We start from the raw sequence: 17407 nt of genomic DNA, 5'->3' as shown, positions 1-17407 counted from the left end.
ATGTAATACTCTCACAATACCCCAAAGATGGTCCTTCGCTTCACAATAATAAATCCTTAGCTCAGTCCTGGTAGTGTGGCAGTCAGGCTTCACTAGAGGAGCATGTGTTAAATATTTCAACATACCAACATGGACAATAACAAATTGACATGACTTGAAAGAAATACACCAAAAATTTATAACAAATATGGCTAATTTGTATGTTAATTTAGACACCAAAACAAAATAAATCAGATATGTTTAACCAGAGATATGGATTTTCAAGTGGAACATAATTCAGTACAGTTCAAGCTGTCAGATTTTACCATTGTAGTCAATGGGGAAAATTACTAGTGACACTTGGGGGGTGAGTTCACCAGGACCAAACTGCGACAGTCAGAACAATTTTACCTGACTTGTGGATCCCAGGTGCACAGATGCTCAAGCTCTCCTTGGTGCTGAACGTGGAGTGCTGAAAGATGGTACTTGTAACACTCTGTCACATGCAAGTTGAGTTTGTGGGATCCCACTGGGGGTTAATCTCGTGTGGGCCCCTGGATCAGGACTCACCAGGCAGAACAACTACACCTAGTTCAGGAGTCTCGTGCAGAGGTGTGCTTGGCGATCCTTGGTGATGAACGGAAGCTAAGTTGAGTCATGATGGTGCTGACCATGCTCGTCACAACTAGCCTTGGCAGTGGTAAGGTGGGGGAGATGCACTCTCCCCTTCCAGAGGTCCTGGGAAAAATGGTAGCCGACTGTAACTTAGTGAACGGCTGGACTACATTTCCCGCAATGAACTTGACCACCTGCTTTCAGCGATCACTCAGAGGGCCCGATGACCAGCGCTTCTTCAGTTCCAGTAGGTGCTTTTGACTTGCAGTCTGTAGGGGACTAGTCCACTAGTCCAGGAAAGTCTGGTATTGCCTTTAGCTCACAAAGGGTTGCCTTTTTCTGGGTAATTGAATTTGGTCCATAGTCAAGCAGTTCCTGAAAGGTTGCCGCAGGTCCAAGGTGTCACGTCTTTGTTTTAAGCAGGCTTCTGTTGTCATTGATGCGGTTCTCCTTCTCTCCTTTCTTCACAAGTTGCTGCAGATCTGAGGTTGTGATGCCAGAGCTATTGCCTAAATCCTAGATTGAAGGGTGTGGGTGCAAGTGGCTCATGGGCTACTATGCCTAGCTGCTAATCGGACCCTGTGGTAAACACATCTGGTGGATTGTGGCAGCTTTTCCACCCAGAAATCTCTATTGTGCCCCTTTTCAAAATGCCAGAAGTCTTCCTCAGATGTACAGACCAGATAGCCCACCCTAGACGTGTGGCTACCCTTCGGGGGGTGTACGCCTCCTGACTAACTCATTTTCCCACCTGCCCAGGTGCAAATGAGCCTGGGAGAAGGGCGTTGGCCTTGTCCTCCACTGGGGGAAACATGCTTGCATATCAGAGGTGGTGTGCCCTTTGAAGCTCATTTGCACTTACATGTTTACACCTCTAATGTAATGCAACTTGCCTTCTGGGCTACGGAGGACTTCCTTAAGGATGTCATATATTAAAGATAGTGCTTTGGCTCTGCCACACATGGTGTGGGCACAGTCAAGTTTGAGCAGCTTACAGTCTGTAATGACAGGCCTGCTGTCACTACTTTATTCAGGGTGGCACAAGCGGTGCTTCTGGCTCTGGTGACCTCTTTAACACTCATGCCCTGGGTACCACTGGCACCGTATACTATGGACTTATAAGGTGAGGTTTAAGTCCTTGCTAACTGGAAATACCAATGCACATATTCCAATTAAGGGAGAGAGCACTGGTGGAGGCCTGGTTAGCAGGCTCCAGTGCACTTTCAGAGTCATAACTTACATCATCTAGAGCATAAAGTGTGGGGGTGTCCATCCAGAATGGTCACTTTCCTACAAATTTTTTTGTGATGAGCATGAAATATTCCTCTTACCAGAGGTTGAAATATCCTGCTACTAGGAAATGGCTTGAAATGAAGAATAACTACAAAAGTAAGGCTGAGCAAATTTCCATAAAATGCTTTACTCTGCTGGCCTCATAGGTGACAGCAAGATAATTTTCTATTACGTTGTGTGGGAGGGTTTGATTTTGTGTCCAATTATTTTGAAAGAGTTGGTGGTAAGGCGTAGATGATGTCACTGTTGTGGGTGTTTTTTCAGTTAATTATATTTATGCCTCTTCCTACTATTCTTGCCACATGAGCTAGTTTATAGCTGTGGTGGTCTATGTATTAAAAAAAACGAGAGACGAGGCATTGTTGAATCAGGTTTCATCAATAAGTAGGATCTGTAAAATGCTTTCTGTGGCCAGATTATGTAGCATGTCATTTATACCACAAATATATAAGTCCTGCTTGATGGCTAACATAGCATTAAGTAGACAGCCTTGTAGCATATGGTCTTCTGTGGTGAAGACTGGTATGTAGCATGGGCGCGTTGCTATAGGCCAAGCATTGAGAATAGTGTTTGTAGAGTGTTTCGTAGAGTAGTGGAGATGCGTGTATGGTTGCATAATATATAGCAGGAAGGAGGCCTGCAGGGCATATTCAGGCTGATTCCTCTGGCATTTTGTGAGGAGACGCTGGGTGACTGCTGGAGTCAGCGAGTGCGACAGTATCTTGACAATGCCTGAGCACTGTATAACAAGCATTTGCAATGCAATCGGTCTCACATTTTCTCCAGTTAGAGCTATTGGCGTTGCAAATTCCTTACTAGACTTTTCTTGCCACATAAGTTGAAAATGAAAAGTAAAACATTAGTTGACAAAAGTGAGCCGATTCAAAGCGCTGTGGCCACCATGAGCAAAGCGTAAAGGAGAGTCACAAATGGAAAAAGAAGTTCACGCACTGTCAGACATATTGGCAATCGTGCAATTATCTATATAACTGGGTCAGTCTGCAAGGCGGTAACAAAACCTGCCTAAGGAGGGATAAACGTAAAGCATTTAACAGTGATACCAAAGGATTTTTGAAAGGCAAGCCCACGAACGTGTGAAAGTGATGGGCGTGAGTGGGCGTGGTTAAAACCCCACAATACTAACAACAGGTCAAAGTGGCTTGCACGCTGAACATAAAAAGAGAGAGCAGAATCGAGGCAAAAAGGAGTAGAGTGGTTTGCTCTTATCAGCTCAGTGAACAGACTGGAAATGGAGGCATGTGCCTGCACTTCTACGGTATATTGAAAAGCTTTCATGATCATTTATTAATCTCAGTATCACTATTAGGTGCATTCAGAGACATTTAAAAAGTCTGAGTTTCAATGCATATAGAAAACTGAGAGGGGAATCAGTAGCCAAGAACAACCAGCAGTTGCACAATAAGCACAAGAATAAAAGGTAAAGAATAAAAGGGGGAGATAATAATAGGGGAGTGATAAAAAATTACTGTGAAATATGTAAGATAGCAATGTGAGTTATTTGCAGAGTTAAGGATAGAAGCTCCAAATGGTTCTGAAGAGGGCATAGCTAACATAAGAAGTTGTATTAACATTAATATGCAGAACAATATAGATGGGCAATAAGGGAGAGATGATAAGAGAGAGAATTAATTAAATATAATGGAATAATAAGAGTGCCCAGAGAGGAAGATCTTTGACTGTATACAGTAGAAATATAATTGTTTAACTATAGAGAGAGAAAATGGTTTGTACAACCATAGAATATCAGCCACCAAGAGGGTGCTTCTTTGATGGCTGCCAAAGTGAGCAGAAACACAGATCCAGAAAGAATAGGACAGCTGTAGCTGGATTATTGGACAGGCATTCACATCAAGTTAGAGATCCAGGGGTATATTTACTAAGATTTTATACCGTGTTTGCATCACAAATCTGACACAAATAGACACAAAATATTTCTTCACCTACTTTTCAGCACAAAACTTGTTTGTACCCTAAAAGTAATGTAAAGCAGCGTAAAGCACTGCTTTGCGTTACTTAGCACCAAGGGAGTGGTTCATGGGCATTCCCATGCAGCTACCCGTGCTTTTGGACGCAAAACCCTATCTACAAACAATAGTAGACAGGGTTTTGCACCAAAATTTAATGCCATGTGAAAGCAGGCATTAAAAGAAGAAATGTTTTAATTTCTCCTTTCTTTTCTGACTTTCATGAATGCTGCACTGTGCAGCACATATACAACGAAGAAAAAGTTTTAAAGTGTGTCTACACACAGTATTTTGTACCTGAAGGGTACCCTCCCAGTACAAAACCTACGCTAGACTCATGTACAGACCCTTCCACTATGACGTAAATGTGTGCTCATGTTGCAGAGAAGCAGATTTCTGCACCAGAGCTAGGGAGAGGGGAGGGTGCCATAATTCTGTAAATATGGCACTCTTCTGCTCTCTCCTTCTCACAGAGCGCAGTCAGATTTTTTGGCTGCTGCATTGTGCTGCGTGAGAATTTAGTAAATCTGGGCCTCAGTGCTCTAAATTTCAACTGGATTGCAGATCACGAAGGAGGGAGTTTGTGTGAGAAGATCCATTGAGTTAGGATACAACCTAGCCCACAATTCCAGCTCATGTCATGGCCCAGCACTGAAAAGGTGTGTCTCTGATGTGAACACAGGGCAAAAACACACTGTAGTAGTGAGCCCACACGGAGCAGGAACAGGAGCGCCTGGATGTGCTTTCTGTGGATCAATTCCTGGAATGGCCAAAATAGTCAGACTGCTGTCTTTTAATTTCCCTTCTGGGAGGGAAGACCGGCAACAACAGGGCTTTAAGAGGACCTCGGTCCCTCTGGGTCCCAGACCTTGTAGAAATTAAAAACAAACACTGACACGAGTCCCTATCGGGCCCTATATTCACAATCCTTGATTTTACTGGAAAAAAGTCTGATCAATTTCGGAACAGTGAATGTAAAAAAAGTTACGTTAATCCATGTAATAAATTTAGTTCTGGTTTATATTTCATGGTTTATTTATTTTTGCATTCCCTAAGTGTGTTAGCTATTTCCAGGATGTTGTGTTTCTGTATTTTTTTGTTAAGCATGTTACTCTTGTACAGCACATACTGTAAACTGAGAAGCCCTTAGGTTTTTATAACTGTCCATGATTGACAGCTCTGGAATTGAGGCTGAAGCCAGTGTGAGTTTCTTACAGTGCCTGTCAGTGGATCAAAAGGGTGTTCTGGATACATAGTCATCCATCCTTGGATTCTCTGTAAACGTGCATTAAAGAGCTAAACAGGTGTCACAATATTGACAAGGTGGAAGTAAAATAAAATGATGTGCTAAGAGGTGAATGGGTGCATTGTGGTTTAGGTGAGTGGTGAAGTTAGGGAAATGCCAGGAACTGCATCCTGGAGATAGTGAAAAGAGGGTTCTGAAGAAGAAAGAGCTGAGGTGTAAGATGTGCAGATGGTCGCAATATGGGGAAAAAATTGTATTGACCTCTAACATAAAATGACCATAAAAGGAGTGATTGAGATGCATTGAAAAGCACTACCCCTTCCAATGGCCTCACTGACATTCAATTCACAGTCTCACAATTTGAGAGTTGAAACATTTTTACTAATAATTATCTACAGCAATAACGTCGTTACTGATGTATCTTAAACAGCTAACAATCATTGGCAAAGCCAGTAGGACTGGCTGATTCGAAGGTGTATGTCAGTTGTTGTCTTACATATATGGGTGCAATAACGGGAAGCCATGCGAGGAAACAAAATACCACCTGGGAAACAAACCATGGAAATCACAGAAATTCAGTTTACAGGTTTAAGTCATTCTCTTAATTACACAGGCCACACCCCTATTAGAGACCCCCTTATTTACTAGCATCCCACCTAAAGTCCTGACCACCAAGCACACTGAACCTCAGCAGCATGCCTTGAAACAGAACCCGTCCAACCCTGATGGTGGGAATCAGAGACAAGCTCTGGTCATAGCTTCAGAGCAGTGACCTTCTTAAATGCTGCATCTCTCCTCTGAGTCACATGAGGTGAGTATTGAGAGCACTGCAGATCTCCAAAGACGGGGTTCATGGTATTATCATGACATGCAAATAGAAGGAAGAATAGAAAGAATAGAAGAAAGAAAGAAAGAAAGAGAGAAAGAAAGAAAGAAGGAAAGAAAGAAAGAAAGAAAGAAAGAAAGAAAGAAAGAAAGAAAGAAAGAGAGAAAGAAAGAAAGAACAGAAGACCAGAGAGAAGGAAAGCAAGAAAACAAGGAAAGAAACAAATAAAAACAAGTTTGACAAGTGCTGTAAATTACTCAAGACCATTACTGACTTTTTACTCCTGGGCGAAAGTTTATTAAAGAACAACTGAGTCCAGAATAAACGTATTCCAAAGATTTGCGCTCTTATGAATTCACATCTATATTTTTAAAGCTTTCGGTTTATGTACTGCAGGCCTGCACAAAATTACAAGCAAGTTGTGAAATATCAGGACATTTTCTTGATGCATTTCAAATACAGCGGCATCTGCGCCATAGTTAATTTAGGGGACTTGCCGATGTAACCGTTTAATAAGTTTTAACAGTGTTCTGCAGCAGAATCAATAATTTACACCCAGATGAGATTTACATTAGGTTTCTTTGAGACCTGTGGTTTATATATGACAACATGAACGCACACAATTTACTCACACATGCTTTTCATGGGTGCTTCTGTACCTGTGAGAAATAAAACATTTTTTCTTCCTTTTTCAATGATCGCACCATTCAATTTGGGATTTGACAAGTAGACAGGGAGAGGGGGGTTACAGGTGCAATGCATTTGCAGTTAATTACTGAGGTGTGTAGTACAAAGAAAAGAACATATTACAGAACATATTACAGAACAGTTTCAAAGGGATGCAATCTGTTATGCTGTGAAATACCAGCAATCCCATAAACAATGGGCACTTGAAAAGGAATTTACAACAGCACTGGCATGAGACAGGAACTGATAAAGCATGGATTGTGGCCTTTGCACACATTTGGTAGAAAGGTCCTTGTTTTACCTCATCCTCTGAACACAAAGGCAGCACTAGAGTAATTATGAAGTGAAAACAAAAGCACTGGCACTGAAGGGAACTACCATGTGTGCTTATGTGTTCATTGAGAAAGAGTAAAATGCAGTCACTCAAAGTGAAGTTAACCACTGCCTGAAAGTCAGCTTACCCACTACCCCATGCTGCATGCTATAGAAGGCAGAAGCAAAATGTGAATGACACAAGAACAGACCAATGGAAGTAAGCATAGTAGTTGTATAATTTTAGTAAAAATAAAAAATTACAGATTAATGAACTAATACTGTCACAAATTGTGCTGATTTATTGTGCCTTCTCTTGACGCATTATTTAACTCTGCTACATAACTTGGTGCTCTCCTGCTTCATAATTACATTGGCCTTGCATAGACATTAATGATGTAAAAGTAGCGTATTCTTCTCGTTTACTACAGCTATGTATAATATGCTGGTTGTTGAAGAAGGTTTTTAAGAACAGAGCTGCATGCAATTCTGCACTGTGAATGCCCCAGAGTGCATGAATGTTCTTATTCTCAGACTGCTCTCTGTGCCAGGCCCCTTGCCCCTGTCACTGCTGGAATCTGCACCCTGGCTGTGCCAGGCACCAGCCTGCAACAGGCAGAATGTTGTGGACGAGGCGACAGCTGGCATCTGGCAAACAATAGCCAGCGAAGGTGGGGGCGGGGATTTCTTGTTAAATGATTATGAGAAGAGGCGTTTGTAAGACTACAGTTCTCGGCTTTGTCCCTTAGCTTAGCCAGTAGGGAGAGGTGGGCGAGGAGGCGAATGAATAAAAGACAAAAAAGAGCAAAACAAAGGGGCATGTGACTGAGAGGAGAGGGAAGCGCTGTTCCCGCGCCTCTTGCACCCCCTCCTGCACCAGAGCACTCTCTGCTACCCCTCCTCCCTCCTCCTTGAGCCGCTGGACTGGCTCTGTCACACTACAACTGTTGATCATACCACAAAACAAACAATGGGAAAAGAAACAGGCCTTTGTGTCCGAATCATCCTGGCTGGTCAAGAGCATCAAATGAAAGGGGACGGGGCGATGGGTATGGACACAGGGCTGCATCTGCTTGTCCTCACACCACAGGCTCTGAGAGCAATGCCCGCTGTACATCGGCCTCTGGTACAGCCTAGAACAGAGTCAGCACCCTGCTTGATTCTAAAACAATAATATCTTAAAAGACCAAATGCGGGTCAAATAAACCAGTGCGCTAACGCAGCGGATGCACAGATCTGTGCATAACCTGCAAGTCGAAGGGTCAAACTGTGCTAGAGTCGACTCAGCCTTTCACCCTGTTGAAGTGGACAAAATCAGTATCACTGGATAAGGTGATAGTAGAATGTGGTATTTACATGTGGCACTAAATTGCAAGTCTATAGCAGTAACCGCTACATAAAAACGGGTTGCTAATGTTGCAAGAGAGACACAAGTAAGACGAACGCTTTTTTATGTAAGGCAGTATTGTCTGGCAGTTAGTGGGCACCTAACACATTTCACAACTATTCTACCACATCAGCATTAGAAGAACATCTGTATCTCGAAATCACAGCATGAGGCTGCACTAAATATCACACATGGAGCTCCACACACTTCCATGTTATTTTGTCACATAGCACTTGTGAGTATCCTGTTTTGCAGAGTAAGTCTTGTGTAGTTTTGATTCTTCTCAGAAACAAACTACGTTATACCAGTGTATGAGATAATCATTTACCAATGTAAAGGTGACCACCACCAGGAAACTATTTCTAATATCTTACAAACAGTGTCAGTGTCGTCACGCTTGTCACTGTTTTACTGCCCATTTTAAGCCTTCGAAGTTCGCAGGTCCAACTGCGCAGTGTCTGGTTTTCATCTCAAGTTGGAAGGTAGAATGCTCACCACCAAATCCTTGAGTTCGCTAAACCGTTTCTCCGCTGCTTTTTAAGAGAAAGGATTTGTGGCTGATAGAAGAAGGGCAGCAGAGAAGAGATCTTTTTCCGTCTGCAAAGAACACTGAAGTAAAACATGCCCGACCTCCTATAGAATATAATGTAGAGCAGGTGGCTGGACCGAGAAAGAAAGTAATTGAGACTTAAAGTCTAGAAAGAAAGAAAGAAATCCCAGCATGACCTGGGATTGCGGAGCATCACTATCTGTGGAAAACAAATGTACCTGTAGAAATGTTGTGACTGTTTACTTTAACAAGTTCATGGTGGTTGACCCATATCTCATAACCCATTGCCTAAGGTCGGATCCTGGAGGGAGCTGCGTCCCTAAAGCCTTTGCCTGCTGGGATCCTGAGAATGAGATTTGTTGACAGTCCATTCTTGTAGGGTAGAGCCTGGAGCAGAGCTGTGTTCTCAGGACAGGACAAAGAGTACTCAGGTACCCTATGACGAGTAGACTCAGAGATAGAAAGGGGTAGGCTACAGATAGTATACAGAGGAGAGTGAGAGTTGAGGACGAGGAGAGCCCAAAGACTATGCCATCAGCATCCATGAGTAATGGTAAACACTGTGTGAGGTGTCGGGGGTCCAACACAGAAAATATGCATCGAAGTGTGAGAATCAGGTATGAAGAAACCCAAGGAATCTTGTCATCGTTTCCTTTGAGCAGTGAGCCATGGAGTGGGGGAAAGAGAGACTTGGGAAGGATGAGACTGAAGGGAGATGAATGAGATCCTCAATGGTAAATGCTAGTCATTTAGTCCCTCTAAATGAAACACACAGAGCGGTAGATATCATATGGTATGCAATAGGGAATTTGATTTGAGGAGGAAGAAACCCCAGATGGTATTGGGTGGATGATTAGAGGCCAAAGGAAAATGCTAATAAGGTAAACCTCTACACATGCAAGTGAAATGAGACTCAGGGGCATATTTAAGAGCCCCTGGTGCCACCTTAGCGTCATTTTTGTTCACTAAGGCGGTGCTAAAGTGGCTTTTTCCACTCACAATATTTACAAAGTGGCGCAATGCATGCATTGTGCCACTTTCTGAACCCTTGAGACACATTATACCTGCGCAAGGCATGATGTATGCAAGGGGGCATTTCGGTGCTAGGGGGCTCTAAACAATGTTACAGTGAAATTTAACAGATTTCACTACTCCATTTTTGGCGTCATTTTTAATGCCTGCTCAGACCAGGTGCTAAAATGATGCTTCCATTGAAACCTATGGGCCTCCTTCCACTTTGCTACACTAGCGTCAACATTTTTGATGCTAGTGTAGCAAAGCGTCACAATAGCATCAAAAATGTTATCTCTTTTGTGCCAATGACTGCTATGGTGTGCTATATCATAAATACAGTGCAACCATGGTGTTGTTAGGTGCCAGTAGGAGGGCACAGAGAAAGTGGTGCATCAGTTCTGATGTGCCACTTTGTCTTAAATATGGGCCTCATTGTTTAAGGAAACCACCCCAAGTTACTGCATAATTATTTGGGGTGGGCGATAAGCTTCACCGAGTTTAGGCCACTCCGTATTATGCAAGTAGTGCAAAGTTCCAGCCAAATTCTGCCGCTTGACAGAGTTTTTTTCAAGCACGGCATGCCAATGGGAAGTTGGGGAGCAAGAATTGGTGTCCCCTAGTCCAATTTTAGGGCACTAGGCGGGCACTCAAAGAAATGTTCCCAGCGCAGGCAGTCACAACCGTTCACTGTGGGAAAGCTGCTGCTTGAGTACAAAAATCGACTCAAGTGACAATAAAACCAACTCAAGGAGCAGCACCCTCTGATGCTGTTTGCACTGATTTCTCAGCACAGAACAAGCTCCTGGCACTAAAACTTAGTGTGATGTATAGATTTCCACTGCTCGCGGAACTCCATGGAATCACGCTGAGTTTTTATGGAACTCCGTTGAATTCCACAGAGTGAGTTCTGCCCGCCCCTAGTAATTAGTAGAATGCAAATATGGAGGAACCCTCAAAATCCAGGTCAAAGTTTAAGACTCAAGGAGGAAGCTAACTCAACACTTATGTCAGTTATGTGGTAAAGCTACAGAATGGTTTTAGGAAAGGTGGAGGCCTGGAAAAGACTTTCACAGAAGTATGCCTCTGTGCCCCAAAACATGTCGGTATTAAAAGGTGGAACTAGCATGTTCCATGGTGTTTATGTTTTAGTCACAGTAGATATTAGTGTGTTAAAGGCTGGGAGCTTAGCACCTCAGATACACTGTTCTCATCTGCCACTCGTTTTCTGGGTGTTTCCATAGCACGTCAGAAACTCTCTCTCACGTAACCACCCTCAGACCACCCTATCTGTGCTCTTGGAATCACAGTGACAACACCTTTTGTGGTTTGAACGTATTGGGTCAGTCATTGGAAAACAGATGCAGTTTGCAGGGCACAACAACTCCTACAATAGGAAGGATTTTGATACACAGGTGTGAGACTCTGGCACGTCTTTATTGGCTGTCCGTTAATCAATCAGTTTGCTTCTCAATATAGTATACTACAACAGGGATTTCGATTACAAGGCCTGAGCACCCTGAGATGTTCATCTGCAATATTTTTAAGTGCCCTCCACTCACCACAAGCTGGACTGGTGGCAGGGTTTTGTTTGCCCTGGCACCGACAAGTGGAACACAAACCCACCTCAGATACCAGAGATGGAGATCCAGTAGACCATCCAAAACCATCAAAAACCGAGGCTGTTTCCTACGTAATCTTACTACACTGCTAAGTGTTCACCGGAATGCCAAGAAATAACCTTCTTTAAAGCATTACAACAAACCAGTGATACATTTATGGCAAAACACCTATACAGACATAAATCAGATTGGTATTAAAATGTAATTTAATGATATGATCAGTCTCTTGCAACAATAAAGAAAACGAATTTCTTTCTACCACTTACACTGTAATATAGTCCCATGTGGGCTTAGTCTTCTGAATTTATATGGCTTAGTCCGAAGATGGGTGAGAAGTCACTTACATGTGCAGAAGGAACTTGGTGACTTTGGCCCTTTGTGAGAGTGAGAGAATGAGCACTTCTATATTTTCACCAAATAATTACCGAAAAAGTAAATATGAAATCTTATAATGTAACCTGTTTTCATACAGGTTGTTTTTGCGATTGTATTCTTTATGCACCTCTGTGCTCATCTTTGATAGACTTATAATTAGTCTGAGTTCTAACTAAAGGTGACTTTTTCACAAATTTACTGGATTTTACTGGAAACAAACCAGATTTATAAAATCTCCAACTACTTCAACCCACAGCAGAATGTTTAAAAAACAATTGTTACTAATCATTGACCAACAATGGTATCCACACATCTCGGCTGAAGAGATGCCCCGAAATCTTGACAGATGAACTACAAGTAGAAACGTCCCGAAGACACGAGCACACCAATCTCCATTTTGCCTTTTATGATTTGTTTTTACTTGATTCTTGTTGAAAATGAAGCTCTTGATAAAAAGGAAGTCGTGCCCACGGCTTTTTGTGAAGTGGGCTCAACTTGTGTTTCAAGTAGCATTTAATGCAAATAACCACAACGTATTCTTAAACATCTATGGAAACAAAATGGGGATTGAAGAAAGAGTGATCTTTAGTTGCATGTCTCTTTTAGTACATACATGCAACTTTTTTCAGACTGTGCCAAGGCAAGTTCAAACCTATTCCGTTTGAGTGCTTTTGTCTCAGAAAATCTATTCTAAATGTCATATGAAGAGACATTGTTAGGTTTGCTGGTAGATCATGCATCTTCCTTCCATTATTATGATGACTGTAGTTTACAACGTATACGAGTGCCATCCTCCCAGATAGCTCCCCCCATGAGGGATAGACTGAGTGATATCAAGATATGCATGACCACTCGCTTCCGTAGCAAAACCCCACTGAGACAACAGACTTCTAAAGGGGCTTTTCAGTGAAAGATGTCACAGACCCAAAGGAGATATCTCCAAACAAAGGAACATTCCAGGATGAGTATTGCTGATGTTTGTTGGTAACTGGGTAAACAGAACTGTTCTTTTCTATTCACTGGAAGACCCTTTTGATAACTTCCCCAAGATGCGTAAGCGAGGCATAAAATCAGTGGAATGATTCCAAAAAGACAAATCCTTTGACGTTTTACATACATTCTGATACTACTGTAACATATCACACACCTGCTGGAAGACATGTAGTCGCTGCCAAATGCATATATCAAATACTAAAGTTCTTTCTAACAAGTGATGAATTCTAGAATGTGGTACATGCCCTTGCTTTGTCCTAAATTAGGACATGATTGTACGGTTCTAGGATCTCTCACAAGATCTCTATTCCCACCAACGTGAATTCAGGACTTTTGAGACCCAAGTCTCAGGGCTTTTGAGACCCATTTTGGGGGATCCAGGCTTGACCCACCTTGTGGTACAGAAAAAGTTCCAATGGCCACCTGAGATGCATTCTCGAGTAACTATTAAAGAGGTGGCCATTATTTGAAGAGCAAAACACCAGGAGGCTACCACTTACCTAACACCATAACTGAATATTTTATACACTTGACATACCTATTCAGAGAAGTAACTTTGACACTAAGCAACAGGCTTTCTCTAGCTGATTGACTCTTAAAAGAATATTGATTAGAGGCACTGATGTTTTAATTAATTGTTTTTCACTTTAGCACTCTAAATACCTTCACTGTTTTAATTATTATCCCCAAAAATCTCGTCTTGCCTTATGTTCCTATATTCCCTACTAACACCATTTAAATGAGCATCATTTAAGATGCACAGCATATCAACACTTTGACAGTGAAAACAAAGTTACAAAATTCAACAACACATATGTGCACATATTATAAAATATAACTGGAGGAATCCTTAGAGGTGCATTATGTGGCTTCTATGAGCATACATCGGTTAGTAGAGGTTAGAATGCTTAAACGTCACATTATAGTAGAGGAAACTATTTTGTGAAGCATTTGGACAGACCATGGTGTCATTTGGTTTTGTCGCACGATGGTCACTGTGCTGCGGCTATTGTACCTTTAGTAGATGAACTATAGATTCCGGCGGATAACTGATGAAGAACTGTGGTCCCAAAAGTTAACAACCTAAAATATGAGTAGTCGTATGCCTTTCTAATACGGTTTGATGTTTCCTAGAGAAAACATCTGTACTGGTTGTCTGCCGGACACAAAATTCCCTCTACTTTTTGTGTTCATTTTATAAAATTCTTCAATTATTTTGGGGATTTTGTATTTTTGAAGATGTCTCTGAAGGGAATATAACAAGGCATATTGGGATTAAATATAACCCCTAAACAACCAAACGTGATTTACAGTTTATACTCCATGGACTGTTAAATGGCAGCAGAGGGCAGTCTCATAGTAAAGCATGGTGTTGTCTTAATGTGGCCTTTTGTCACAAGAGAATCACTGACACCAGGAGATCACTGTCAGTGTCAAGCCATGTAATGTGGTTCAATTCAGAGGTCAATGGGCTGAATCTAAGCTACCTGTCGATACTTCTTGGGATTCATGGGAAATTCGTGACAGGCTCAAGTACTGAACAGTACATTGAACATATCTGCAAAAGAGGGTTATTTCTGCAGTAATCTTGCAAATCTTGAACATTCTGCTAGAAAATCAAAAGTTTGGGGTGAGTATATTTAGAGTCTTGCTGGTGTTGTAGGGTGGTCTATAAAGAAGCTACTCTCCACCTAAACTTGAGAATTACCCAGAGTTGTGTGCTTCTTTTTGCATGATTTATGCTGCACTCTAATCCTGAAAGTGTATTGATAAAATGATCTTTCTATATAAAAGCGTTTTCTTAGGTGATTGCTTCTGATGGTGCCAAATACTAGGGTTGACGAATGCCAAGGTTGCCTAGTATTAATTCTATCCCATTTTGTCTGCAATCTTACACTTCCTCACTCTTGCAGGAGTTTCTCTTCCTCCTTCTTTCTCTGCCTTCCTGTGTCTTGCTTCGGGTCAAAGTTGATGATGACTAACAAGTCCTTATACACAAAAACAAGAGCCAGTGCACTCCACCTGCAACCACTGGCATAAATGAAGTACTGAATATGTAATACCAAAATACTAGCAACCACTCCACCAAATGGGGGTCCCTGGGTTCCTGTCACCAACCTAGTGGCCACCAATGTTGTTACCATAAGATGCTGCCAACTTTCTTGCATTGAGTCTGTTTCCCACACACTTTTGACTCTCTGCTTGCTGCTTGCATTAACAGTGGTAATGAACTGAAACCCAGACAAATACTTTATGACCCTCTAATGACAATCGTTCTCGTTATGCAGGGTGTGTCGAAGGCTGTACAAATGAGGGTCTGTTATAGTGAAGGAACCAGTGTCACCGACTCAAGGATGTCAATCCACCTGCTCAAAACAGAGAGGCAAGAACACCACTAATGGTACTTTATAATCAAAATCGGTGAACATGTTAACTCTACCATCTAAAATGGTGATGTGTGCTGTAAGGAGTGGTTCTTGAGGTAATGATTTTAGAATAAAGTTTGCCCTTTAGACTGAAGCGTTGTCACCTTTTATTTGGCTCAAGGAACATTCTACTCTTTATTCACTAGAAGTACTAAAGAGAGTCGCCTGGGGAATTCTTGTATGTTTTATTTGAATGTTACCGTATCACATTCATGTTTTCCCTGTTACATTTCTCTGTGTGTCCTGGCTTACCAAGTTATGTACAGTGTTCAACAAGGTATGGTTTGATCTGCATAATCGAATCATCTGCATTTGTCAATAGCTACCTATCTCTGTTTATAAATGCACATGCATAATGAAAACGTTATGCAGTCTGACTCTTCTTATGACGTCATTCAAACTTCACTTGTGTGACATCTTTTACCTTATTAGTATGTAAATCCAAATAGAATGTATGAAATTGCATGACTTTTAATTTAATGTGCGTGTAGGCTGATGCTGCCCCTGTGGGATTACAGCAAGTGCTGTGCATATGTTTCTCCAGTGCTGTTAGCTGGAATGTCCCAGAGCTCCCGCCTCTTCTGTCAGGGTGGGCACGTGCGTCTTTTGGGATGATGCACCTTGTGTGCTGTGGCTAGGGCAGTAAGCCTCCAGTGCCTCTGGTCCCCGGCCCCAGCAGTGTATGGTAACTAGGAAGTGAAGCCACCCACTTTCAATCTGTAGACACAGACCTTTGCAAAAAGTATTTTATATCGCAACGCAATCTGTGCATACAACATAACTTTGCACTGGGTATCAGGAGTGCTTTATTAAACAATTTACACTTACAAAATGGAAAATAGTACAGGCCTGTAAGGCGCGTTTTATTAAAATGTTTAAATATTTGTCAGAGTTTAGCTGGGAGTGATTTAAATTTGCAGTCAGATACTAAATCAATGGTAGGGAAAAACTGGATGCAAATGCATTTTACATAAATTTTTTAACTAGTCCTCCAGTCTAAATGTCTGGCCATTTGTTGTTGCTGTTATCTGTTCTTTTCATAAGTTTCATAAACCCATAACATGTTGTTTCATAACCATCAAATATACACATATATTATTTTTTTAGAAAAAAATAATCATAGATCAAGTAGTATAAAAACGATAAAATCAATGTATTCTTGTCCACTTTTCGGCTTCGGTTCGACACAAACATCTTGGATAACATTTACTTTTAAATTTACATTGGAAAGTTTCATTTCCATCCTCATGACATTTGCAATAATGTAAAAATGAAATAGCAGCACTTCCTTTCTGTCTTGCGTTCGAGTGATTTGTTCTGGCCCCTCGTGTTTGCTAGCAGCAGAACTCACCCATGACTTTGGCTCTGACTGTCAAACCTTGCTGGCTTTTCCCGGGCGTCTGCTCCTCTGGCACAATGCGCGGTGCGCTCTCCTCCTGCGCCTGCTCTGGCGTTGAGTCCTCCACTTTCGATGCCTGAATGACCCCGTCCTCTTGAGCAGCCAAGAAAAGAGCCTTCTGCTGTACATGCAAACGCCTTAAAGCGACAGCCCCCGCGGTGCCTCCTCCCATGCCCGCCCCCTGCTGGGCTGGGTTATTCGCCCTATGCGGAGCTGGCCCCGACCATTCTTCAGCCTGTATGGGCCAGTTCATCACTGCCACACAAAGGCACTTGTTTCGTGAGCCGCTTGTAAGGCAACAAGTGAGGAAACAAAGCAGAGAGCAAAGGTCTGTCAGGCATTTCTGAGGCTCGCGGTCTGTGCCTAAATAATAATGGGAAGAGTTTATGGGAAAGTTCAAGATTTACAAACAGTCTCCCAAGGTGTGTGTGCGGCAGCAATGCGGCTCTCTGGGAGTTGTAAATGGATATTCTCTGTATTTTATATAAAACAAAATGCGTTGCACTCATCCTATTCAATAGAAATGTTCATCATTTTTGCTATTGTCATTTGTTATACAACAAAAAATTGTAGGTCTGTTGCAGATACTTTTTCAGTGTTATTAGCATCATTAACCTACACGCTGCGGTTTTTCAGAATTCTCATGTCACCAATGAATGAACCTTATTAAGTGTTATTTTTTTAGACTACCGAATTATCAT

At 41.9% G+C, this 17407-nt stretch overlaps 1 protein-coding gene across 1 annotated transcript in view; it reads right to left on the bottom strand.

Annotated features, from left to right (window-relative positions):
- Positions 1-17058, bottom strand: part of PLP1 (proteolipid protein 1) — a 109217-nt gene extending 92159 nt beyond the window's left edge. Inside the window, exon 1 of the mRNA XM_069213525.1 lies at positions 16659-17058. Coding sequence (XP_069069626.1) covers positions 16659-16959 — 301 coding nt within the window. The 5' untranslated portion in view covers positions 16960-17058. The remainder of the gene's footprint in view (positions 1-16658) is intronic.
- Positions 17059-17407: the final 349 nt, after the last annotated feature.

This window comes from Pleurodeles waltl, chromosome 2_1 (genome assembly GCF_031143425.1).
Source record: "Pleurodeles waltl isolate 20211129_DDA chromosome 2_1, aPleWal1.hap1.20221129, whole genome shotgun sequence".
Taxonomy (NCBI): Eukaryota; Metazoa; Chordata; class Amphibia; order Caudata; family Salamandridae; genus Pleurodeles; species Pleurodeles waltl.
The sequence above is the reverse complement of the archived record's forward strand: the minus strand, read 5'-3'. Positions and strand labels throughout refer to the sequence as shown.